At 41.7% G+C, this 25,131-nt stretch overlaps 2 protein-coding genes and 1 long non-coding RNA gene across 3 annotated transcripts; all 3 read right to left on the reverse strand.

Moving 5' to 3' along the window:
- Positions 1 to 1,546: 1,546 nt before the first annotated feature.
- Positions 1,547 to 2,373, reverse strand: LOC124072973. The gene is made up of 3 exons (XR_006845623.1): positions 2,282 to 2,373; positions 1,840 to 1,897; positions 1,547 to 1,673 (listed from the first exon to the last, which is right to left on the reverse strand). It is a non-coding gene; the product is annotated as an uncharacterized LOC124072973 (long non-coding RNA).
- A 4,443-nt stretch (positions 2,374 to 6,816) lies between these two features.
- Positions 6,817 to 19,725, reverse strand: LOC124073506 (proline-rich protein 12-like). Its single transcript, XM_046415781.1, has 5 exons — positions 19,151 to 19,725; positions 15,368 to 15,440; positions 13,617 to 13,774; positions 10,974 to 11,135; positions 6,817 to 10,736 (listed from the first exon to the last, which is right to left on the reverse strand). Exons 2-5 carry the CDS (start codon positions 15,376 to 15,378, stop codon positions 6,817 to 6,819), a joined length of 4,251 nt encoding a protein of 1,416 aa, XP_046271737.1. The 5' UTR covers positions 15,379 to 15,440; positions 19,151 to 19,725.
- A 136-nt stretch (positions 19,726 to 19,861) lies between these two features.
- On the reverse strand, positions 19,862 to 25,131 carry prrg2 (proline rich Gla (G-carboxyglutamic acid) 2). Its single transcript, XM_046414798.1, has 7 exons — positions 24,920 to 25,131; positions 24,741 to 24,837; positions 23,893 to 24,065; positions 23,581 to 23,614; positions 22,958 to 23,090; positions 21,757 to 21,900; positions 19,862 to 20,424 (listed from the first exon to the last, which is right to left on the reverse strand). The coding sequence occupies exons 2-7, from the start codon at positions 24,823 to 24,825 to the stop codon at positions 20,382 to 20,384; spliced, it is 612 nt and encodes a 203-aa protein (XP_046270754.1). The 5' UTR covers positions 24,826 to 24,837; positions 24,920 to 25,131; the 3' UTR covers positions 19,862 to 20,381.

Raw genomic sequence — 25,131 nt, forward strand, 5'->3', positions numbered from 1 at the left:
GTGTCCATGTCCTCTGCGTTCCGATATGATGCAGGAGAGGATAAAGATTGCTTGTGAAATACCTGCAGTTGTATTAAAGACAAAGTTATTCCTTTTTTCAACTCTAAACAGTGACCTGCAAAGAGTTTGTATCTAACGCACATTCATTTTTATATCAGGTTTATCTAACACCGTTTAATTCCTTGTCCTACACTTGAATAATACTGAACAAAATCATAACCTACATATAAATATACACTACCAGACAAACGTTTGGACACACCTTCTCATTCAGTCTTTTTCTTTATTTTACTACTTTCTACATTGTAGATACATACTGAGGACATCAAATATATGAAGCAAATTATGTAGCAAAAAAAAAAAAAAAAAAAAAAATTAAATAACTCTAAATATGTTTTATATTTTAGATTACTCAAAGTAGCCACCATTTGCTTTGTTGACAGCGCTGCAAACCCTTGGCCTTCTCTTAATGAGCTTCATGATGTAGTCACCTGAAATGGTTTTTACATCACAGGTGTGCCTTGTCAGGGTTACTTTGTGGAATATCTTGCCTTCTTAATGAGGTTGGGACCATCAGTTGTGTTTTGCAGAAGCCAGATTGGTACACAGCTGACAGTTTTATTTGACAACTGTTAGAATTCATATTATGGCAAGAACCAATCAGCTAAGTAAAGAGAAACGACAGTCCATCATTATTTTAAGAACCGAAGGCCAGTCAGTCTGCAAAATTGCAAAAACTTGAATGTGTCCCCAAATGCAGTCGCAAAAACCATCAAGCACTATGATGAAACTGGCTCACATGAGGACCGCCCTGGGAAAGGAAGACCAAGAGTCGCCTCTGCAGCTGATGACAAGTTCATCCAAGTCACCAGCCTCAGATATCGCAATTTAACAGCACCTCAGATTAGAGCCCAGATAAATGCCACCCAGAGTTCTAGTAGCAGACACATCTCCACATCAACTGTTCAAAGGAGACTGCGCAAATCAGGCCTTTATGGTCAATTAGCTGCTAAGAAACCACTGCTAAGGAAATGCAACAAGCAGAAGAGATTTGTTTGGGCCAAGAAGCACAAGTAATGGACATTAGACCAGTGGAAATCTGTGCTTTGGTCTGATGAGTGCAAATTTGACATCTTTGGTTCCACCCAACGTGTCTTTGTGCGAAACAGAAAAGGTGAACGGAGGCACTCTACATGCATGGTTCTCACGGTAAAGCATTGAGGAGGATGCGTGATGTTGTGGGGGTGCTTTGCTGGTTTCACTGTTGGGGATTTATTCAAAACTGAAGGCACACTTAACCAGCATGGCTACCATAGCATCCTGCAGCAACATGCCATCCCATCCGGTTTGCGTTTAGTTGGACCATCATTTATTTTTCAACATGACAATGACCCCAAACACACCTCCAGGCTGTGTAAGGGCTATTTGACCAAGAAGGAGAGTGATGGAGTGCTGCGCCAGATGACCTGGCCTACACAGTCACCTGACATAAACCCAATCCAGATGGTTTGGGATGAGATGGAGCGCAGAGTGAAGGCAAAAGTGCTCAGCAACTCAGGAACTCCTTCAGAACTGTTGGAAAGCCATTTCAGGTGACCTCATGAAGCTCATCGCAAGAATGCCAAGAGTGTGCAAAGCAGTAATCAAAGCAAAGGGTGGCTATTTTGAAGAATCTAAAATATAAAACATGTTTTGAGTAATTTCACACCTTTTTGTTTACTACATAATTCCATCTGTGTTTATTCATAGCTTTGAAATTCTAAATATATTTTGTACAACACAAATTCTCGAAATGTCTCTTACAACCATATTTAAGGAGAGAGAGTGCATGATACATACCTTTGATGAATGAACATGACGACTATGCCATCCACTACATCTATTTTTGATGAGCAAACTGCACAAAAACTACCAAAAAATATTTTATTTCCAAGAAACGCAGTCCTATTTATGTATTATTACATTATCGGCTGCAGTTATTACATATCAAAGCATTTTTTAAGGCTGTGCCAATAACATAATAACCAAACAATAGTGTAATAACTCATTACGTTATTGGCAAAATGTTATTACCTCATTGGCTCAAAACCTTTATTACATCATTGGCAAGTTATTACGTTATTGGCTTTAATGCATTTAAAATGTCCAGAATTATTATGTTATTGTCAGGTATTACATTATTGGCTGTTATTACATTATCGGTTGCGTCACCATGTGATCAACAAAAATGTAATCTCTACACATTCCAAGTCAATAAAAATGATTTTATTGTCCAACTTACACAGTTCTTTCCTTTGAGTCCAGTGGCCCACTGTCTGCCTGGTATGTATTTAAGGCATGCTGCAAGGAGTAGGGGCAGGCAGACAGGCTGAAGAGTCATGCAACATGGTTCTTCAGGAAGATCTCCACATCTATTTTGAACCTGTAGGATAGTATGTTATAAAAGTGTTTTAGTGCTAGAGATCTAGTGCTCTACAGGTTGTATTTTTCTTTCAGTGAGCACAAATAACGTTTGAAATAGTTTTTCCATGTTGTTTTGGTTTTCTCAACAGCAGAAAAGTGTTTCCGAGGAGAAGCCGCCAGTCCCAGAGAAAAGGTAAGACACTCCAATCCGAATACGTTTCATGGGTTTCGACTAACTCGTTTATTCTTGTGATATTTCTGAAAAGTTCACAATAAAATGACCAACCGTGTGTCACTTTTCAGCACAACTGAGGCCCAAACTGCCAGATCAGCAAAGAAAACAAGCAAGAAGTGGTGGCGTGGGATGTTTAAATGTTGTAGGGTATGTTTCACAGAAAGAGCTGATGTAACCACCTATGTGTCAGTCACAACTGCATGGGTTATGGTTGGGCCAGTAGTGGACATGTAAGTTTATGTAATGTTCCCAAAAGTGACGAGAAGACATGATGGTGTGATTGTGTTGCTCAGCCTGTTGTCTCTGTGCTGTCCTGCAGGAGACAGATTTAGAGTTCAAGTGTGAGTGCGGAGGGACGTCGTCGAACCAGACATTGTCCTTCGCGACCCTGCCAAGGTAAGCCACATCACAGCCATCATACATGATCACCTGACCCAAGTGGTTCCCAAATGGGGATCCCCTGTCCCCTGACCCCTCCTTTCTCAAGATTCAACAAGTTGTGTCTCATCTTGCCCTACAGAGTGCTCATATTGCACCTGAAGCGTTTTTGCTTCACTCCCTCCTACACCCTGGAGAAGATCCAAGACCCCGTCCAACTACTGAGTCATCTGGAAGTGTCCTGCAAACAGGTGAAGAGAAACAGAACAATCACAGACATTAGACACATGTGACAGTAAGAAGAAGAATCAGCTTTATTGACAGTATATATATTTTTACATACACACACTGAATTCGTCTTCTGCGTTTGACCCATCCTTAGTTATTTCTGCAATTACATGCAGTGAAACACACACAGGAGCAGTGGGCAGCATCAAGCGCCCGGGGAGCAAACTGGGGGTTAAGTGACTTGCTCAAGGGCACATCAGCCGGCCAATGGAGAGGGGGAGCATTTATCGCATTAATCACTCCACCCCACCCAAATTTTTCCTGCCCGTCCGGTGGGGGAATCGAACCGGCGACCCTCCAATCACACGCCGCTTCTCTAGGCCACAGCTGCCCCCAAAGCCTCTCTCTCTCTTTCCTCCTCCTCCTCTCTCTCCCACTTTTTCCATGGTTTTTTAAACATGTGGACATGTGAGCATGTTTGAGGCTAACTCTGATTACCTGTGTTTTCCCCCAGGACGTTGGCTTTTACAGTCTGGTCAGCGTCATCAGCCACTTTGGCGTCTCAAGAACAGGTAAGCAGGCTGAATTCAGACATGTTGTGGAAATGTTTCAGTTAATGATGAAAATAACTGATTATTTTATACTATTTATACAGAAACGTTTTACTTACACTTTTTGAGCTTGGTTGATTAATCGCTCACTAATCACTCACTTTATCCATGCATGCGTCCTTATCTAGAAAACCTTTGTGTTGCCAGTTTGTGAAGTTTCTCTAAGGTTAATATTTGTAAAACCTTAATTAATAACTTAACCTTTTGTGCCTGCGGACATGATGGATTGTTCGAAAGAGGTACCAGATTTCTGTTTTCACTTAGAAAGGACACAAATCCAGAAGCTTTTCTGACTTTGTTAAATGCTAAATCGCTGCTGTCTGCTATCACTGAGCCTTCATCATCCGCACTGTGTTCATATAGTAACAACAATATGTCTCCTGTTAGGACACTACGTCTGTGATGGCATTTGCCCCGACAGTCCAGATGACGAGCACAACCGCTGGCTCACCTTCAACGACTCAGCAGTCCACAAGACAACCAGCACATCTGTTTGTGAGCAGCGGCGGGAGTCAGCATACGTCCTATTTTACAAACGAGAGGTAAGAAGGCAACACCATCACATCCACTGTAAATGTCCAGTGCAAGTCACTGTCAGTCGGTAAATAACCGCTACGACTTCTCAAGACCAAGCACAGCCTCTGTGTGCTGTTTCACCATTTTGACATTCATTATTATTATGAGAGGAAATTCTCAAGTTTCATAGCTTCTTTTATTATGAAAGTAAAAATAAAATTTTGCATTGAAGAAAAGTTTATTTTTGTTTGCATATGCTGTCATTCATGGTTCTTAGAAAACAATCAGAATCTGTAAAAATTGGTGTCAGCAGGTCACACTTTCAAAAATAATCGAAAACCAAAATCAGCCAGGAAGATTACAGTCAGTGCACCTCTAAACACAGCGTATACAATAATGTCGTGTGTATTTTCAGGTATAGAGCAGGACGCGGAGGGGGGCGCGTCTGAAGGTCCAGAACTGAAGACCTGAGGGCCACGGAGGTGAGTCATTTATTCTGTCATTGCAGGTGCTGGACAAGGGATGGGATGAAGAACAGCAAGACCAGCAGAGGATGACCAAAGAAGAAGAAGTAGGCACCCAGACACCCCTGCCCTCCCTGCACCACCTCACCACCGCCCCCACACTACCACCCCACCACACCACCCTACCACCCCACCACACCCCCACCCCACCACCACACCGCCCCAACACACCACCTCACCACCACCCCACCCCACCACACCACCTCACCACTACCCTCACCCTACTACCCCCACACCACCACCCCCACACCACACCGCCCCACCACACCACCTCACCACCACCCCCAGCCCACCACACCACCTCACCATTACCCCCACCCCACCACCCCCACACCACAGCGCCCCACCACACCACCTCACCACCACCCCCACCACCCCACCACACCACCTCACCACACCACCACCCCCACACCACCCTACCACCACCCCACCACACCACACCTCGCCACCACCCCCACCCCACCTCACCACCACTCCCACCCCACCACACCACCTCACCACCTCCCCGCACCCCCCTGCCTGGCTCCTCCCAAGGTTTCTTCCTCTTACAGGGAGTTTTTCCTTGCCACAGTCACCCCACCACCCCACCACACCACCTCACCATCTCACCACCTCCCCGCAAGAAGACGCAGTAAACACCAGCGCATTGAGCGCACTTCATTCAGCACACTTCAGCGCATTTTTCCCACTCGGATTTTATAGTTTTTGTGTGATTTTAGGTCCAGTGTGTTCATACAGTATGTCAAAATGAAAAAAATAACAGTAAAGTCACACTTGTGAGGTTGTGCTGAACAAAAATGATACCAAACATGGCAAGGTAAAAAATTTCTAAGTTGAAATATAAAGTTAGAATCAAAAATAGTCAAAAACTGACAATTACACATGACTCTAGAGGATTAATTCTGTGGAGGATTGTTGAGTCAAGTGAGGACAGATGGGCAAAGAAGGTCAGAGGACTGCAGGACTGATGAGAGGGAGCAGGTGAGGAAATGGGTGAGGCAATCAGGTGGTGGGGGAGAAGGGCATCCCTGTGGTCTTGAATCAGGGTTCATTTATATGGAGGAGAGTGGACCAGTGAAGATGCGATCAAACCTCTGCATTGTTCTTCAGTACAGTGTGCTGTGTTTTTGGACTTGCTTTGTGTTCTTCTTCCACCAAATGTGCTTCAACAAAACTTCACACACCACAATAAGGCTGCTGAGAGGTAAAGTGGCTGTACAGCTGCCTTTGAAAGAAGGAGGAGGAGATCCTGTTTGTCTCATGGTGGCTCAGACAAGGCTGTACATGTCCAATGAAGCAGTGGGATGGTACGTCCCGTTTTCAGGTCGGGATTTTGTTTGGCAGTTGAAAGCAGCGTTTCAGAGTAGAGATCACTGCTTATTTTTTCACGATTTTGAAGCCTTATTTCAAAATCATTCAAATTTGACTCTGTGGTTTATAACACATTTTTCTGTGCTGTGGCAAACTCAGGACACATAATTATTTTTTGCTTTACACAGACTTAAAACAATAGCATTAAAAGAACTGAAAGTGAGATTCACCAGATAAACTATATACACAGTATGACTCACTTAATTTGGTCATTTCTTTTTACATTTCTAAGTGTCTTAAGTGGTGAGTTAATCCATCACCTTACTTAGACCAAGGAGTATTTTTTACCCTGTTCAAAATTTCTACCAGTGACTATGATTCCTGGTGAGGACAGACCCAGATTCTCTCTTCTTTTGTCCAATATTATCTTGAGAGGTCTGACTGCATCTTGCTGCTGCTGGGATGACTGTTGTGGTTGGTGGTGATGATGATGATGCTGCTGATGATGTGGTTGGTGATGAGGACAGGAAATATGCTGCTGCTGCTGATGCAGGTGATGCTGTTGCTGCTGTTGTGGAACTTGGTGACAGTTTCCCTGCTGTTTCTGTTGTCAGTGTGGATGCTGTTGGCTGAACTGTTGCTGTTGAGACTGCTGTTGATTATGATGCTGAAGGCTTTGTGCTTTCGTCATATCTTGATGCACTTCCATGAGCCCTTCCTCCCTCCTGCCTCGCCCTCGACCCCGCCCCCGACCCCTTCTACTTTCTCCAGCCACTGATACCATCAGCCCCCTGCAATAAGGAGGCTCTGGAAGAGGACGTATGTGTGGTCTACCGCGTGGGCGAGGAGGGCCTTCACATTTTGATTTAGTTGGTTTCCTGCCTCGTTTCTTAGGGCCATCATGGTGGGGGGGTTGTGGAGGGTGTCCAAGAGAAGAGTATCTTGAGGGGTGGCAGAAGTCCATGTCACCCATAAGGGGACTGAGCCCCCTTACTCCTGATGTCCCACCAGATTTTCTACAAGTAGACCCCAAGTCAGGGATCAGGTCTGGAAGTCGTCGACTGTTAAGGCGAATGTCAGCTGGAACATCAGCTTTATCCTCATCATCCTCAAATTCGTACTCTTGCACATAGTTATTTTTTGTTTGAGGTTGTGGCTCGCGTCGCTGTTTGAGCAAGTAAAATGAGCTGGTCTTCAGCAGTTTCTTGGGTGGAGAGGAACAGAAGATATGTGAAGTCAGACCAGTAGTGCTTGCACTTCCACCCACCCCCACAGCTCCCACTATCTTGTTGACTGAGCCATCGCCTTGAACTGCTGAACTCAATCCCACAGTGGGTGTTTGTGATTGGAAGAAGCCAATCTGGTCAGTATTCACAGTGGAGGGAAGCATGTGGGTTTTCATAGAGTCAAGGTCTAAGTGCAGATTGCCATTTCCTGTTCCTGGAAGGCTGTGGCAGTACTGTCCATATACTTGGTTACTGTAATGACCAACGAGATCATAGCCCTCTCCAGGGTCTCCTGTTTTTAAGGCCTCCATAACTTTGTGCCTCTGCCCATGACCCTGAGTAATGCTTTCCTGAGCAGCTCGCCCTGCCCCAGAATCCCCAGCACAGCTTGATTTGTAATCAGCTGAATAAAACATGTCCTCCATCTCAGGAAAGAAAGAGCGGTCTTCATCATGTAAGAGAGTGTCCGGAAAGCATATGGACGATAGAGGTGCACACTGTTGAGTCTGCTGAGCTTGATTTTGTCCCACTTTACTAAATGGGCTTGCTGTGACAAACTGGTGCTGTTTGAGCTGGTCTAACTGGGAGTGTGACAGCTGGATTTTAGACTTTCTTTTTTGGGGCTGTTGCTGTGGAGTTCCCCTATTTGATGCCTGAGAGTGTGACAGCCGATGGTGAGTGTGTGCTTGTTGTTGATGGTGGGCATAAGTATGGGCATGGGTGGACAAGCCGGAACCTGCTTCAGAGAAGAAGTCAAGAAGATCTGAGCCTGGTTGTCTGGGATCATGGTGAGGTGTGAGTCCATGCTGCTGTCTGTGTCTGTCTCCATCACTTCCCTTCCTTCCTGTAACAGGCTCCCCAACCCCAGTTCTGTCCAGAGTTCCTTGAATGTCTTTGCTGTTTGTGTGGGAAAGAGACTGTTCTAACATATTTAGCAGAGATACTGAGTTCTGATTTGCTTGGGTTTGATCTCTTGACTGACCTCCAAGTGTGCAGTGATGGGTATCGACACCCTGGGTTTGAAGCTGAACTGACAACTGTGAGGACTGGTTCTGAGGGTGGGATTCCACCTCAGCAGGCCTGGCTGCACCCATCATAGCCTGTTGGCTCAAAGGATGCTGTTGTTGCTGTGAAGGGGCTTGCTGAGAGTCCATCTTGCTGTAGGTGGTACAGGAAAGAATAGACTGCAGCGTGTGAGCTTGCTGGGGAGGGCCTGGTGGTGAGACCATCAGAGAGAGGGAAGCCTGGTTTTGTCGTGCCTGCTGCACTTCTGGTGTGTTACATGAGTAGATACTGCCATTTACATCTGAAGGCTTCTTCAACTCCATGTGAGGGTGGCTGTGAGAGTGGGAACTGGAACGGCTATGGTGACAATGTTGAATGCGCTGTGTGCATTGAGTGTGCTGAGAGTGTTGTAAAGACACAGGTGAGGTGTGATTGGAATGTTGAGCATGTGACTGCTGGGTGTAGAGGTCCCCTCTTTCATAACAGACTACTCTGTCCAGGGAGATGTGCTGCTGTTGATGGGAGTGGGTAGTGTGGGAGTGGGAAAAAGAGTCAGTGACCCTTCCTAGCCCTCCAGCAGTGGACTTTGATACTGTCAATTCTAACTTGGTCTGCTGCTGTTTCTCCTGTGACATTTCTAACTGACTGTTTAAGCTACTTGCTGCATCACCAATTGCCAATCCAGGAGCTGAACTGCTGGTAGTGCTGTTGGTACGAATGACACTCTGAAGGTTGTTAATTTCATAGGTCACCCCTTTGTCTTCCCCATCCCTAGCCTGTGGAAGTGGTTGGGGTGGTTGCTGAGGAGGTGGGTGATGCTGGGATGGATGTGGAGCTGAACTCTGGGTATGCAGTAAGTGGTGGAAAAGGAAATCATCTTCATCTTCATCCTCATCTTGTGATCGCTCAAGTCCCAGTATCTCTATTTTTGGCTTAGATGGTGTTGATTGGTAGGACTGGTTCTGTGCGTGCTCAGGGAAACCTTGTGGTAAGGACATTAAAGTGGAAGAGAGAATGGAGGACAAGTATTTGGTGGCTCCTGAGCCTCCAGAGGATTGCCAAGGGTTTGCAGAAGCAGGAGAGTGCAAACCAGGGCAAATGATTATAGAACCATTGGAGGGGGATGGACTAGACTCAGGCAGGTGGTAAGAGTTACTGCCTCCATTACCAACAGAAGAAGCCCCACTCCCTGACCTTGCAGATCCACGTGCAGCTGCTCCTGATATGGGTTCATTTCCCTCTGATGCTCCAAGACCCCCATAGCCTAAGGGAGAACTGTCTTCTTTTCTGAGGGAAGCTGAGCCAAAGCTTGAGTCCCCAAAGATTTCTGACGAAAATGAGTGCCCCCCTGAACCTATACCTATACCAATGAAGGCTTTTGCTCCAGTGCCCCCGGCTCCAGAGCTCGGGTCCTGGGCATGAGATGAGTTGAAGGGCCCATAAGACTGGGCCAAGTGGTTGGGAGAGCAGGACTGGGCATGTTGCTGGGGAGGGGTCGGACAGTCATATTTGGAGAGGCATTGTCTGGGTGCTTGCTGTTGGACAAAGGTAGAGGACACCACTGAGGGAGGAGGTGGGGCGGGTGCTGACTGAGATGGGGCCTGTTGATGAGAGGGGGCAGAAAAAGAGTCAGTGCTTGTCTTGGAGCTAGAAGAGGGTAAAGAAGAAGCAGAGGAGGCTGATGGTGGAGTGTGTGGGGTGTGTGAAGAAGATGATGCTGAACCTGTAGAGGAGTAGCCACTGCGGGAGCTGGAACTTTTGGCTCCCTTTGAGCGAGATGAAGAGGAGGAGGAGGAGCTGGAGGATGAAAATGTGTAAGGAGTTTTGATGACAGGTTGATATGTCTTCAATTCCATCCGTGGTGAGGATTTCGTGTCAGAGGATGAGGCGAACATGGATCTATTACAAAGCTGGGTTGACTGCTTGTGAAGCTGGGAGGACAACAGATTCAATTGCCGAGGGGACACGTGGCAACTGGAAGAGTCTTGGGTCTGAGGAGGGGCCGTGGGGTCCTGAGAGCTCCAGTAGGTGGAATTCTGGGAAGGCAGTAAGCGATCTAAGGTGAAGCTGGACTGGGAAGGTGCTTTGATGTGTAGTCGGGGATCATGGGGAGACAGCAAACTACTGGAAGTCTGGCTAAATGTAGATGTGTCTTCCAGGGAGAGAGAGGAAATGAAAGATCGTCCAGAGAAGGAGCCAGGATGCTGGTATGCAGAAAGGGTTGAGGACGAGGTAAAGGAGCTGGAACCTGGAAGTGCTCCTGAAATAAAAAGCTCCGCTGGGGATGGGGTATGCATTGCTAAAAGACACAACATGGACAGTGTTGACAAATGCAAGTCACTATTTAAATTCAACAAATGAGCAAATTTTAAGTTTGAGACGGAGCTTTAAACTTTTGGATATTTTTACAAATTAAATAAATGTAATTATTTGGAAAATTAAATTATTATTTATTATCTGGAAATGGCAGTAGTACCAACAACTGACAATAAATCAGTTTTAAATTTTTTAAAGGGCAGCCTTTCTTGACACTCACCAGCCTGCCAAGAGGGAGAACGAAACTGAGAAAAGATGGAGAAAGTGGAGGGTGGGGGCTGTGAACCACGGGATTCCAGAGCTGAAATTAGGCTCATGGCAGAGGGGTCAGGATCCAAGGAGCTGGCATGGTGGAGGCTGGCATCAAATGGCCCAGTCAGGCCTAAACAAACCACAACCCTCACATAATTCATTCAAATCATATGTATCATATCATCGTCACATTTTACATAGACTGGAACAATTAATTTGATCTCAGTTGTACTGTACATTAATGTTAACAATCAAACCTCTATACACAGCAAGTTAGTCACAGAGTTCCACAAGGTCCTGTGCTCTCACCTCCAGTAGATAACATTTCAACAAATTCATTTTTATGTGGCTCACACACAATTATTCTTGCATGAATTATACTTCAGTGAAACCAATCAATTAAATAAGTTTCAGGCATGTCTTAAAGACATAAAAACCAGGATGACCTGCAATTTTTTGCCACTGAACAACAAAAACAACAATTAGTCCACATATTTGCTAATACGGATTATTGCAAGTCTTTATTATGCCGCTGCACATGTGCTGACAGGAATTAGTATAATAGATCATATTACTCCCATCTTGGCTTCTCTACGCTGGCTTCCTGTAAAATCCAGATGTGAGCACCTAATGGTCAGACACCATCATATCTTATAAAACTAAAAGTAATAAAACTAAATTACCCTATTATCCAACTAGAACTCTGTGCTCCCAGGATGCACGGTTACTTGTGGTTTCCAGAGTCTCCAAAAGTAGAATGTGAGCCAGAGCAGCCAGAGGCTCCACTATCAGAAACCATCTTCTTGTCGCAGTTCCAGGAGACATACACCCTCTCTACATTTAAGAGTAGGCTTAAAACTTTTCTTCTTAATAAAGCTTATAGTTAGTCTGTAGTTATGCTGCTATAGACATAGACTGCCAGGGGACTTCCAATCATCCACTGAGCTTCCCTGTTCTCCTCTCCTCTTCATGCAGAGTTAATATATTATTGCTATTACCTGGCCTCTTCCCCAGACTCTTTCTTGCCTTGCAGGTTTCCATGGATTGTAGCTGGACACTCTTCTGTGTTCCTCCTCTGCCAACTCCTACTATTTTTATTCGTCATATTTATTATTATCATTATTATTATTATCGTTATTATTAGTAGTGGTAGTAGCAATACTAGTAGTAGCCATTCTGGATAGCCCAATTCACCTTCTGCAAGACGAGCTCTGGTAGCTGGGGAGCTCATTCAGTCACCAACTCACACCACCCAAGAACAGGACAGAGCACTTTAAACACTCATTTGCGCCCACTGCAATCAAACTGCTTACCAGCAGTGGAGAACACAGACTGACACCATCATCACCACCCCAACCAGAACATCCATTTTCTATACCGCTTATCCGTCAGGGTCGCGGGGGAGCTGGAGCCTATCCCAGCTGACTACGGGCGAGAGGCGGTGTTCACCCTGGACTGGTCGCCAGTCAATCGCAGGGCCAACACACAAAGACAAACAACCACACACTCTCACACTCACACCTAGGGGCAATTTAGAGTAGCCAATTAACCTAATGTGCATGTTTTTGGTATTGTGGGAGGAAGCCGGAGTACCCGGAGAAAACCCACGCAGGCAAACTCCACATAGAAGGGCCCAGACCGGGATTCGAACCTGGAACCCTCTTGCTATGAGGCGACAGTGCTAACCACTGCACCACCGTGCCGCCCTCCAACCAGAACAGCAGAAACCTATTTTTCTTTACTGAAAAAGATTTTATAATATTGTGAATAGAAGTCTTATAAGTGAAACCTGCACTCAAGCATCTGACTTTGTATTCATTTATTAATTAATTGCTCTGAATGCTGTGTTTTCTGTATTACGGTAAAGAAAATTAAATATAACTGTGTGTAGATAACCAGCGGTTTAGTAAATGAGTTTCAACCTGTGATCATTGCACAGTTACTATAGAACTATAACTCTAATATAGAAAATACTGTATGTCATATGACACTTATTTATGAATCAGCTTAGGTTGAATTTTCAGTGCAAGCCTTTTACTTGTAATCAAGTATTTTCCTAAACTGTTAGAGAAGAACCTTAACCAGCCTTTTTTTCTAAACACAATGTATGTACAATAACTATTGCTGCAACCAGCTTTGCTGAATATTCCTGTAGGTATTTTGGGAAATTTTCCAGTACAAAAATTTTCAATTACCCCTTTGTCTGAGTTTTGAGAAAGTATCCAAAAGCCCATTTAACTAGCATATCTTGATGTATCATATACTTACTTACTTTCTGAATTTCACAGAATAGTACACAGAATAATATTGTTAACATCACTTTTCCCTTAACATTTCACTTTTGTTTCCCTGTACTGTACCCCATAGACAGTATTTTCAAAAAATAATGGAAGAGCTCAGAAACAAAGAAACAAGAGTTCAAAAACAAAAATGGTATATACAAATCTCACACACACTGACTGTGGATATAATGTAAGAATGAAAATATCCTTATATTAAAGCTTGGAGTCAGCAAATATCACTGTCCAAGTGTCAACTGTATATAGAAAGGGTTGTGTACAATACTTTAAGATTTTTAATTCTACAGATAAACCACCCAATGAATCCTTACCAAGCATGCGTCTAGTAGAAACCCAGGTCCCACACTGTCTGGAACTTCCTGGATCATGGTTGGTTGCATATCCCTGGAGGGGGTGTGAAGTACCATAGGCTGGTCGGGGGTGTAGCTCTGAGTCTGAGTGGGATGACCTGGAGCTACCATACATAAGGCTGTGGAAAACAAGGTTATTTGGTTTGACTTTTATAAAGTCCCTTATTCACACAGTGTTCTATCTTATTGGACAGGTCAGACTGCTGGCCCTACAGTTTAATAGTCTATTTAGAGCAGGCCTTACCGAAGTGGGGCATGCCAGCCAAAGGTGGCCCACCATAAGTTTCAGTTTGGCCCTCTAGATGTTTCTAGTTAAAAAAAAAATAAACTGAAATATTATATCTTATGTAATATTTATGCTGTTTTATTTTGGTGATGTAAATGATGCTATTTGAAATGTAGGATCCATAATTATTCACTATTTTTCGTAATCTGAACATGGGGGGCTCAGTCACATTTTGCACAATTAATTTGTCAATTAAGGGAACTTACGATCCAAGAATCAGTTTGTTTCTTAACAGTGCAATACAATTCAATACAGTAAAATAAAACAGATCCTTGCTTTTAGCCCATGACTCTCCAAGAGAAAAAGTTTGGACACCACTGAATTAAGGGATCTATGTTTTCACTTTCAGTATTCATAATGTCAAATACATGATTCTCACCAATGTATGTACCATAATTTCCACTGGTATTTGTAGCATTTGTTCATAATGTTCATCGAGTTTTCTGTTTCTGTACTGTACTGTACTGGATACTGAATAAGTTATCTAATTTTGTCATTATAACCAAAAAGTGTGATTATTTTGTAACAACAATAGCCCATAGAACTTGTTGTTGCTAATACTATGTTCATGGTCTATTGAAGTTACTGTAGTTACCAGTTTACAGACCAGTAACTGGTGTGAGAACATAAACTTTCACTGGGTTCCCAACCCATGAGTGTCACAAATTCAAAGCAACACTGGATGCTCAGCACTGAGGCTCTTTATCATGGTGTTGAGTGGTTATCTCTTTACACCACCTGGAGGTTCTAGCCATTCCACTTTTAGGTCAGTTTTTATTCTTGCAAACCTGACTTAAATTAACCAAAACTAATGCTACTTTATCAATTAATATGAAAAATATACAATAATAAAATAAAGGAGCTATTTCAATGTTCCATGTGTGCTGCAGTGTTTGCGAGCAGACTTGGCAAACAAGGCTGGTAGTTTCTTCAGGATGAACGCTAGGATGGTTAAAAATAAAGAAAAAATACTATGCTAACAAGTTCCTTTTTTCCAGAGACAGATGAAAAAATGCCCACTGAAGACAAAGACAATAAAGATGGAAAAATAACAGCATAAGATCATTAAACAAAAAAATACATTGACAGCTATCACAATATGAATTAATGTTGGGTATGTTGAAGTTCCAAAGTCCTCCAATGGTGAAAATACACAGCATTCATTGCTACTAGATATCACACAAGAGCACCTGCATCTTAGACCAAAATAAACTGTCTTTCACTTAATAAAGTGTGAGAGAAAGCAGCATCTGAGCACACATTGTTCACAAAACTCAAACTGTACTATCAATCTGAAAAATTAGGCAGTGCTGGTCCACTATGAATCAAGATTATGTTGCTATCTTACTGTATTGATTATGTTTCACCACAAATGTTTTCAGAGACATATTTTGGTGTTTAACTATAGTACGAGAAAGTTTCTTACCAGGCCGTCATGTAGAAAACGGGAGGACAGAGAGGGACTCACATGCACTAATATGCACGCATGGCCAGCCCGGCTATACCAAAAGAATAAAGAACAGAACAAAAGAACAGAGAAGCTCAGATTACAACACACAGAGGCAGTGTGACGACATTCTCTGTTCAAGATGCCGTTACTCTATTCTGTCTGTTGGGGTCTAGAGATGCAAGCCCTGCTGCCTCCACCTACCCCCGACCCCCATGCCATTTTTATATTTTTATTATTCTGCAACAAGTGAGAGAATGATCGTAATCTGTTTTTACAGTTTTACTACATTTATGCATCTTCTAAAATGGTGGACAGAAATACAAAGGCAATTAACTTTTTTCATTTTTAACTCTTTGCATATCTTTCAATAGTTAACTAATTTCTTCAAACTCTACAGTCCCAAAATTGCACGAGAAAAGTTCCAGTAAAACATCTGTATTTAAAAACAATTCATGGAGACCATTAATGCAATGCACCAAAAACCCAAAAATGGGTTTTGACCACATGGGAATTAGGCTCTAGCTAGAGTTCACAGAAAAACAAAACAAACTTTCACTTCACACACATGAGTTTGACTGTGGAAACATGTCTGGTTATTCACCCCAAACAGAATACATCTCTATACATTAGATGTAAGTTAGTAAGCAACAGCTTACCAGGGTTACCAGCACTTTTTTCCCCCTCTCCTATCCATAAGCTCGTGAAGTACATTACAAAGTACAAAGTACATTAGTACATTTTCCCTCAACAAAAACAAAGGGAGATTAATTATAGTAGCCTACATTACACCATGGCTCGCTGGTTCAGACAGGTTAAGGCACAAGAATGAAGATAAATCCCAAAAGTTTCAAAGAGTGAGTGCTCTCCCCCAGGTAAACAGCCCTGGATCAGATCATCGGGTGTTACTGCACGTTTATTCTAAGGCAAGAGTACAACATCAACATCAATTACCCTGTGCAGTTTCTAGTTACTTAATAAACAGCAATCAGGCATGTTTTTTCTTCAGCTTTCTCACTGAAACACATATTACCTATAAGAGAAGCATTGAGCATTGTTTGGCATAAGAGCAGTGATCACTGCATAGGGCACCTTTCAACTGTATGTTCTATGTGATTAGCATGAAGGGGACTACAAACTCTCATTTCATTCTGCAACCCTGTGCTATAAAGGATAATTTACCTGCCTGGAATCCTTGAACATGTGAATGATATAATGGGAATGTTTTAGTGTTTTCTGTATATTTTTGGGTTGGTTTTAACATGAGACACTTCGAGTAATTTCTGAGTAGTAGTGTTTAGTGGTACTTTAAAAATTCAGAATTCAAGGATTCAAGGATTCAAGGAGCTTTATTGTCATTTCACGCACGTAAACATGAGTGGAATGAAATTAGTTTCCCCGGTCCCAGTATAAGCCCAGTTTCTTAACAAAATAAATATAAATATAAACAATGCTATATAATATAAAAACAGTGTAATATAAAGTGAAAAACAGTAGATGATATAAACACCAGTGTAAACAGTATAAACAGAATCTTCTGATATCACCAATATCACCCGTAGAAATTGCCCCAGCAACATTAATATCAGATTGTATGCTTCTCTGCCTCATGAGGATGAGTTATGGACTAAATGTGATGTGCTGATGTGTTTATTGAATGATTAACCCAGTTTTAAGATGTATGCAGTTTATCAGAGCATTGAATGCATTTTATGTTAATCATGGTTTCACCATTTTCATGTATTTGCTTTTTTTTCACAGATCTTTCTGTGGATTGGGGCTGTGCTAAATTGAATATGTTACAAGACAGGATTGCAAGAAGAACATGCAAACTTAACAAAATATGTATAACACTGAAAAACACTTTTAGCAACTCTGACATGTTCTGGTTTTTGGAAATTTATCTTTAAACTGTGTGGCCAAGAGGGTCAAGCAAGACATGGATGAGATGATGAGATGAAAGCTGGCTTTTGGAAAGGTTAGCAGAAAGAAGAACTGTTAAAAAAAACCAAAAACTATCTGCGCCATCTGGCTCAATGCATCAGAAACCATGTTCATCAAGGCTCTACAATTCTAAATGAGTGGTGAGCAAACATGAGTTCGCAGCCCACTGCTGGGATCACGTATTTCACTGGGAACCATGAGTTTATTGCCTTTAACAACAGAGTATATGTACAGAACATTGAGAAAGGAATTTGACAAAATGAAATAATTTAATTTGATGACATTCATGTTAGGTAGCTTTCCTTCTGCATCTTCTGTGAGTCAAGAATATACCTACTATGATCCTTTACACACTCATGTTACAGCGAGACATTGAGATGGAAAAACAAACACACATGAATGGAAAAGACTGTATGTTAAAACATGACTTTGCTGTTATGTATATTTTCATATAGACTTTCCACTTAAGACATAGAGAAAAGCTGAAATTGTCACTTGTTCGTGTTTATACAATGTTCATTTTATTCTTATTATCAATAGCTGGTGCAATGACCCAATTTCCCTATAATACAAGTTTTATAGAATTTCTCTTGTGGTTGTTTTTACCCCTCACACTGTAAAAAGTACAGTACATCAATGTTATTTCCACCGCTTTTCTGGACTTATGGACACAGTGGCAGGGAGCAAACCTAACAGCCTGTTCAGGTAACCTACTGCAGCCTAAGCTGCCTAAGCTCGCCCAAGCTGAGTGAATCAACCATGTACAAATGAAAGCACATTTTGTCAGCATCTCATCCTCAACCAGAGCAGGATGAGACAACATATCTTCTATTTGCAGTATGCAACATATACATAACTCAATTGGCATTTCTTCCAGAGATGGAACACATATAGCTGATGCTGATGAAAGACTGGTTGTCAAGGCGACAGGAGTCGGTTAACTTTAGCTGCAATTCCAACACACAACGTATAAGGTTGATAAGTTCCACTACAGTGACGGCCGGGCCGACACACCAATCGAGACCGTCACAATCGTAGACTTTGCCAGCACTTAAGACAGCATCACCTGTCATCCGTATTGTGTATGTTATATAACAGAATCAGTTTGATGGGGAATCAGTTTGATGGGCAACATCTGCAGAAGCTGCAGATGTTGCACAGGTGTAGTCACCGCTAGAAATGAAAATGTACAATGACTAGAGTGAAGAAAGTTAACATAGCGGCCTACTTTAGTTAACACTCAGCGTAACGTTACAAACGCTCATTTTAATGAGCTCACTCACGTCTACTTCAGCGGCATTCAGGGCACGTTTGTCAGTTGGATTACATTAGAATCACATTTGGTGTCAGAGCCGCCAACAAGTATATTCACTGCATCAGCTCATATTTCATTGTGGTATTTATTAGCAACATTTACCGCAAAATTTGTCGTTACGATATGAAGCCGTTTGTAGTTAAACGGTAACTAAAACAAATGACTATTTCGCACATTATACTTCATTTGCGCACGTTTTATTTCAAGTTTTATATCACGAAGGGCTCGTTTCCCATTTGCTACACATCAAGCGGCAGCTCCATTCATCGTACCTGTGAGCTATCCAATTAGTACTGAACCAATCAACCTCACTTCAACCAGCGAGTGTCCCAGTCATGCATTTGTTAAGTCAAAAGCAAGACAAAGCTACAACGGAAACAGTGCAGAGCTGGAACTTAAATGTCATCTTTCATGACTCACTCAGCTTTATCACTGTTAAGCTTCCATTGCGTTCCATGCTACTTGGAGACAGCCCCCATACCCCCTCCCGCTGCTCGCTGTACCTGGCCATGTAGCAGCACCGTGCAGTCTGGCTGGATGCAGAGACGCAGGCAGCGTCGCGTCCATGGCGTTTATCAGAGTCACTTTGAGCTCAGTGGTGCACCCAGAAGACCAGTGCGAACCCACGCTTTCTCCAGCGAAGCTTACCCTGCTTTGCTTGAGCTGTCGTAACTCCATGCCGTCCCAGCCCCTAAATCTCCGAATCCTGCAGCGGGATATTTCCTGTCCATTAAAGGACTGGATGAGAATGGGCAGATAGCGAGGGGTGGGCGGGGGGAGGCAGATAGCGAGGGGTGGGCGGGGGGAGGGCGTCTTCTCTGCGCTCGCTACTGTGTATTTCTCCGCTTGACGAGTCTGTAGTCTTGGGGAGGAATGAAGGGAGGTGAAGGAGTCAGAGGAGGTGGGGAGGTGGTCATAGCAGCCAGGAGCAACCCCTTCCCTCTCTCCTCTCCCCTCATATGTCACTGTCTATGGTCTCTTGTGTTAAACCGATGAGCCGGAAATGGTCAGATGGTCCAAGTTCTGCAGCAGCTTTAAGAAGCAACGCTATATTCACATCGATCCAAAAACTGATCTCCCACTGCTTACTCGCGACACAGCAAAGGTGTTTTCACTCACTTTGTTGGGAAGACGCCATTTTTAAGAGGAATGACTGGACTGCCCCCCCGCCACACACACACACACACACACACACACACAGAACACATGCAGAATTGGTGCTATAGCCAGATGTGTTTCTTTATAATCAATAATAAATTCAAGTTCATGTTCAAGTGCGTAGCACAGGCATGCATTTGGCTCTACAGACTCGATAAACACACATGAATAAAATATGGCTGGAGAGGTGTGTTATGTCACAATCCAAATCTGAATGGGAATCATATGTGGTTTATTGTGTAAAAGATGTCTGGCATTTCTAGAAGAATCAACAGCTCTATGAACTTATTGTCTGTTGTTGCTCTGGACAGCATTAACTCCAAACACAACACAGTTTGGTGCACAGTGCAAGCACAAATATAATATTCACCCTCAGCTGTACCCACTTTAAAGCATCATATCTGTAGAGGACAGACTACTGGCCAGCCAATGCTTATATCACTCTATCAGTGCTGTCAAGGATTGTGTTAGCTCTTCACTCATAAATATGGTATATCAAACAACATGCAATATTTAAAAGTTTACTCAAAACACCAATTATTATCAAACCCATTGCTTTTCTTACTCTAACCCAAATCATTCATTGTCTTCTGGTTCAGCATTCTCAGATGGCGCACCCCTGTGGTCAAAGAGAGGAAGGATCTTTGTGAGTGAAAAGGTGCTGCAGCATACTGCAAGAGTAGCTGCTGAACCACATTACAAACAGTCAACACATCAAGATCCCAAGAATACAAAAGAAAATACAAGTTCAAAAAATACAAAGCACTCAATGCAAAATATAATTTATCTGAAGTTCAGAAAAGTTTAATAAGTTGATTATTATTTTGGGATTGAATTTGAATTACTTAACTGTTTTAACATTACATTACACATTAATTTTGGTATCCTAGACAATCTAATAGCCTGACCCTTGGCAGGTGATTTAATAGCTTTGCCATTCATACTTTCAGAAAAAGCCACATTTCTGTTCAAATACGCAACATTGTTAAAGGATGTTCACCAGCTTCCATAATATCTTTTTTTTCAAACAAGCAATAATGGGTCCTGTGGCTGCATCCTTAAAGGCACAATATGTAGGAGTTGTCAGTTGCTGTTTATAAACAGACCACTAAGTCACCATAAAAATACTTAATTGCTGAGTTTCATTCCCAGGTTGTCAAAAACAAAACAAAAAAAAAGAACACCAGCCCAGTAAAATAATGAAAAGGCAGTGACTCTGCAGACAGAGACACCACCATGGACATCAGTCATAAGTGAAGACAGAGAGCGATTATTTTTGTTAGTATATACATTGCTTTCAAAAGTTCCTGCATATTATGCCTTTAAAATATCATCTTATCTTTGAAGGATATATTGTGACAAACACACAAAAATACTTTAAAAGACAAGAAAAGTTTCTTGTGGTCAAGTGTTAATGCGACGTGGTTTATTTATTTATTGTTTTTTAAATAAAATTTGAGGTAAGGATACAGCCATGTAGTTTATATAGGTATTTTAAGAGGTTTCAGTTTTCCATCATTAAGTGATAAATTCTTAAACAGCAATCTAAGAATTAGAAAGTATTTTATCTGCATTTTCACTTTGCTGTCACTATGTGTACATATCACTATGTGATACGTGTTGACATTGATGATTTTTTATGCTTATTTCTATGTTTGATAGTGCGTAGATGATGGTGAAGCCATGAAGTGGTAAGATGTTGAGTATACCAATGTTTTTCTTTAAATAAAATAAATTTAGATAAGTTTATGACATGGTAAAGGCAACTGTCATGAAAGGTGGAAATGCAGACATTGAAATGATTATTTTAACATACAGTACTTAGTACTGTTATACATACAGTATAACATACTTCCTTTTTTTTTTTTTTTTTTAGATGTTTGGACCACCATGGGCATTGGTCAGCCTAGATCCATGTAAGGTGCATGTGCATACTGGAGCATCCGCTTACCCTGAATATGGAGGTGGTGGGGCATCGTGCTGCCCACTGCGGTGCAGAGCCTCATTGTAGCTTGGTAGACCTGGGGCAATGATCGGAGCCAGAGGCACTGACTCTGGGGATGGATGCCCATCTGCTGCCATCCTCACTGGAGCTCTAGATCAATACAAAGCACAACAGAAATTAAATTCAAAAGAATTTAACAAGACAAATTACTTTTGTTCAGTAAATTTGATAGGTGATTTGATACATTTGGTGTTATGTTTTAAATGGAATGCATAGCGCACAGGTGGAAATTTTCATCAGTGGTGATGCTTGTGGTGAATTCTGACTGAATTGAAATGGAAAACAATGGTCATGTGAGCATCTGAAGCAGTTATTGCCGATGAAAGATGATTACAAGAAGCTTTCCTTATATTATAATTCATTGTAATTATCCTTCCATTCACTTTGGTTATGGGTAGTGTGTTCAGGCTGTAATGGTGTGAAGTGCAGGGTTAACACACACACACACACACAAAAAAAAAAAACCGAACAGTGAATCAGAATCAGAATCAACTTATGGAGAAACACAACCCAATTTTATCTTGTAGTGGCCAGGTCAGATAACCTGGCAATCAGACAGGTTGGTTAAGAGTACTATTATCCAAGTTATTTACATTAAATGTATAAACTGACAATATAAATATACACACATACATATAAATGTACTTAAATTATTTTTTATTTTCATATTTTTTCATGTCAGGGTGAAAATATGTGTAATATAGGCCAAAAAAATACACATATAGAAATGTTATTGGTCTTCCAAATTGCAAAGTTTCTACAATTTACAATCTACAATCCTTGACGCCTCAAAAAAACATCATGCTGGCACTGCATCACCAGGGACAAATACTCTATACTTGTCATGGATGGAGAAAGCCTCTGGAAGAGTTGAGGCCTCTATCCAGGTGAAGTTCATGGAACAAATAATGATACTCAGGACATAGTCCAGTTTTGTCCTTCCACACTATTGCACAATTCAGATTCAGTCTGAATAGGCCTTGTGAAACAACAAATTTAAAAATGAATCGAACCAAAGCTGTCAGGTGTTTCAGTAGGACATGTAATCTTTGTTGTTCCTTTGAGTCTAAGATTAGGATTGATCTTCAAAGACAAGGAAGCTGTTCAGTTGGTGCCTAGCTTCATCTGGGCTTCAGTGTAAACTTACTGAGCTGAACTCCGTCTACCCTTGAGTTTGGCTTTGTAGCAGTAGATTCCCAGCACAGTTGCAATAACAGCTGACACCAGGACAGCAAGGATCCCTGCCACCAGTCCTGATACATCCACTCTGGGTGCATATGCTTTAAAGACAAACATCATTAACATCAAACCATTGTTTCTTAAAGTCACTAATCACTACATTAATGACCTCAATCATTACTGTCCTGACGCTATGTTGAACTGTTAATTCTGAAATGTTGCTACAATTTCTGTCCAGTAAGCTTGCAGCATAAGCAAACAGGTGCAACAGACATTACTAATTTTCTCCAGTACATAAATGTGATGATGAAAACACTTCCACAGCACATTTAATTGTAAAGTACAGCCTCCTTAAAAATGAGGTATTCTAAACGACCAAAGATGCACTCTGAGATTGTGTTGTAGGATTCAATTGCATCCTCCAAATAAGAGTACCTTTAACCAAGCAGATATAATGTATAAAATATTACAAATAAAGAAAAAAAATAATGCCAATTATAATTCTCATGTATTTATTGTTATGTAATATATAATACATTATTTTTAATTATTACATATTAATTACATAATACACATATTTTCAATGTGTACCTTGACTGTTGACATAGTTGATCCAAAATGATTCCTAAAAATGGAAATAAAAGAAGGTTTATACCATATTTCTATATTTATATAGCTTCAGTTTTTTGGCATGTGTTGTTCAAGGAAATGGATTCTTCTGCATTTATCACTCTCACACTGCAAATACAATGCAGAAATAGTGAAACTAAAAAGCACTGAATGAACTCAGTGATTCCAAGTTTCCTTTAATGAACTTTTAGTGATTTCGGGTTCCCTTCAAAACATTTTCATTTTTCAACTGACACAATACAATAGAGAGACAATCACTACCAGGAACATTACCGTCTGAACATCGTCCTCAAACACCTCTCTTGCCTCCTCATAGCTGCACTTCTCTTCTACACACTCCCTTTCTAAACTATCAGGAACAAACAGCTCCAAGTCCCAGCTGTTATAAAGCAGTGAGCGAGACAGGAAGGAGGTTGCTGACTGTTCGTCCACCAACACTGGATCTCCTGCACAACACAACAGTCACAAGTCAGATTCACTTATATAGCACACTCTGTCAGACAACAGCTCTCATATGCTGGAACTCAAAAAAAATACAACTGTACAAATACACAGTATTTTACACCCAAAGATTACATGTTTAAAGGACCACACCCCTCACACCAAACTTGAAATTTGAAACAAAAATCCAGCCCAGTGTTCTCTACAAAATGTCTTTTGAAACACAACTACCATTATTGTTTATTGGATAATTAGCCTGAACTGTAAAACTGTAAAATCACATCTACATTCTGGATTTTGTTGACTCCATCAACACCAAAGTTGCTATATGACATTGCAAGAGTGAGATACACCAATGTTTCTTGTAAATGACAAAGATTGGTCAAAAAATATGGCTGCCATCAAACAAAAGAGTTTGTAAGAGGTGGGGCTTAGCAGTAACATGGTCATAATGCATTAACAATGAATCAAATCATCATACATGATATTGTCATTTTACGTGTGTTTTGTGAATTGACTTTAAACAAAATTTAAACACAAAGACAATTGTCTATCTTATTATAAATAAGGCAGCTACACAAAGAGGTTTTGTTGTATTTGTTGAGTCATACCTGTGATAATAGAAGTGTAGTGTGTGTTTGTATGATGACCAACTTTGAATGACAAGAAGTGAGGTTTACCTGGAGTGCGTTTGTAGGTGACAGAACAGTGGACCACCAGCAGCAGGCACAGCACAGTAATCCACACCTCTGACAAGTCTGCCATTGAAACAAAAACCTGCACGGAAAATGACAAGGAAGGACGTCCATGCAAATTGTTCCAACACTTGTTCCAACAGGATAGGCCTTGTGAAACTCACCTGTCCAACAGTTTTGCCTCCTTACTTGGCTTCAGTTTGTTCTGTCCGTCAAAACTTTTCAGAAGAAAAACATCACTTATTCTTCTATATTTTCAGAAAACTGGAGGCACCAATATTGTTTCAACCTAATCTTCCCTATACTGAGTTTTGTGTTGAAGCCATCGGTTCACAAAGTGTTGCGCTGTTTTTTCAGCAATGTCACATTATAAACC

Source organism: Scatophagus argus, chromosome 16 (genome assembly GCF_020382885.2).
Source record: "Scatophagus argus isolate fScaArg1 chromosome 16, fScaArg1.pri, whole genome shotgun sequence".
Lineage (NCBI taxonomy): Eukaryota > Metazoa > Chordata > Actinopteri > Scatophagidae > Scatophagus > Scatophagus argus.

Bases quoted from the DNA above. Each gene is read 5' to 3' on its own strand.
- prrg2 (XM_046414798.1), bottom strand. From the start codon at position 24,825: ATGGCAGACTTGTCAGAGGTGTGGATTACTGTGCTGTGCCTGCTGCTG. The intron at 24,066-24,740 runs GTAAACCTCACT...TGTGTTGTGCAG, and splicing joins CACCTACAAACGCACTCCAG to GAGATCCAGTGTTGGTGGAC. The intron at 21,901-22,957 runs GTAAGTTTACAC...GTATTGATCTAG, and splicing joins GGTAGACGGAGTTCAGCTCA to AGCTCCAGTGAGGATGGCAG.
- LOC124073506 (XM_046415781.1), bottom strand. The intron at 11,136-13,616 runs GTAAGGATTCAT...TGGTTTGTTTAG, and splicing joins TTCTACTAGACGCATGCTTG to GCCTGACTGGGCCATTTGAT. The intron at 10,737-10,973 runs GTGAGTGTCAAG...TGTGTCTTTTAG, and splicing joins TTCTCCCTCTTGGCAGGCTG to CAATGCATACCCCATCCCCA.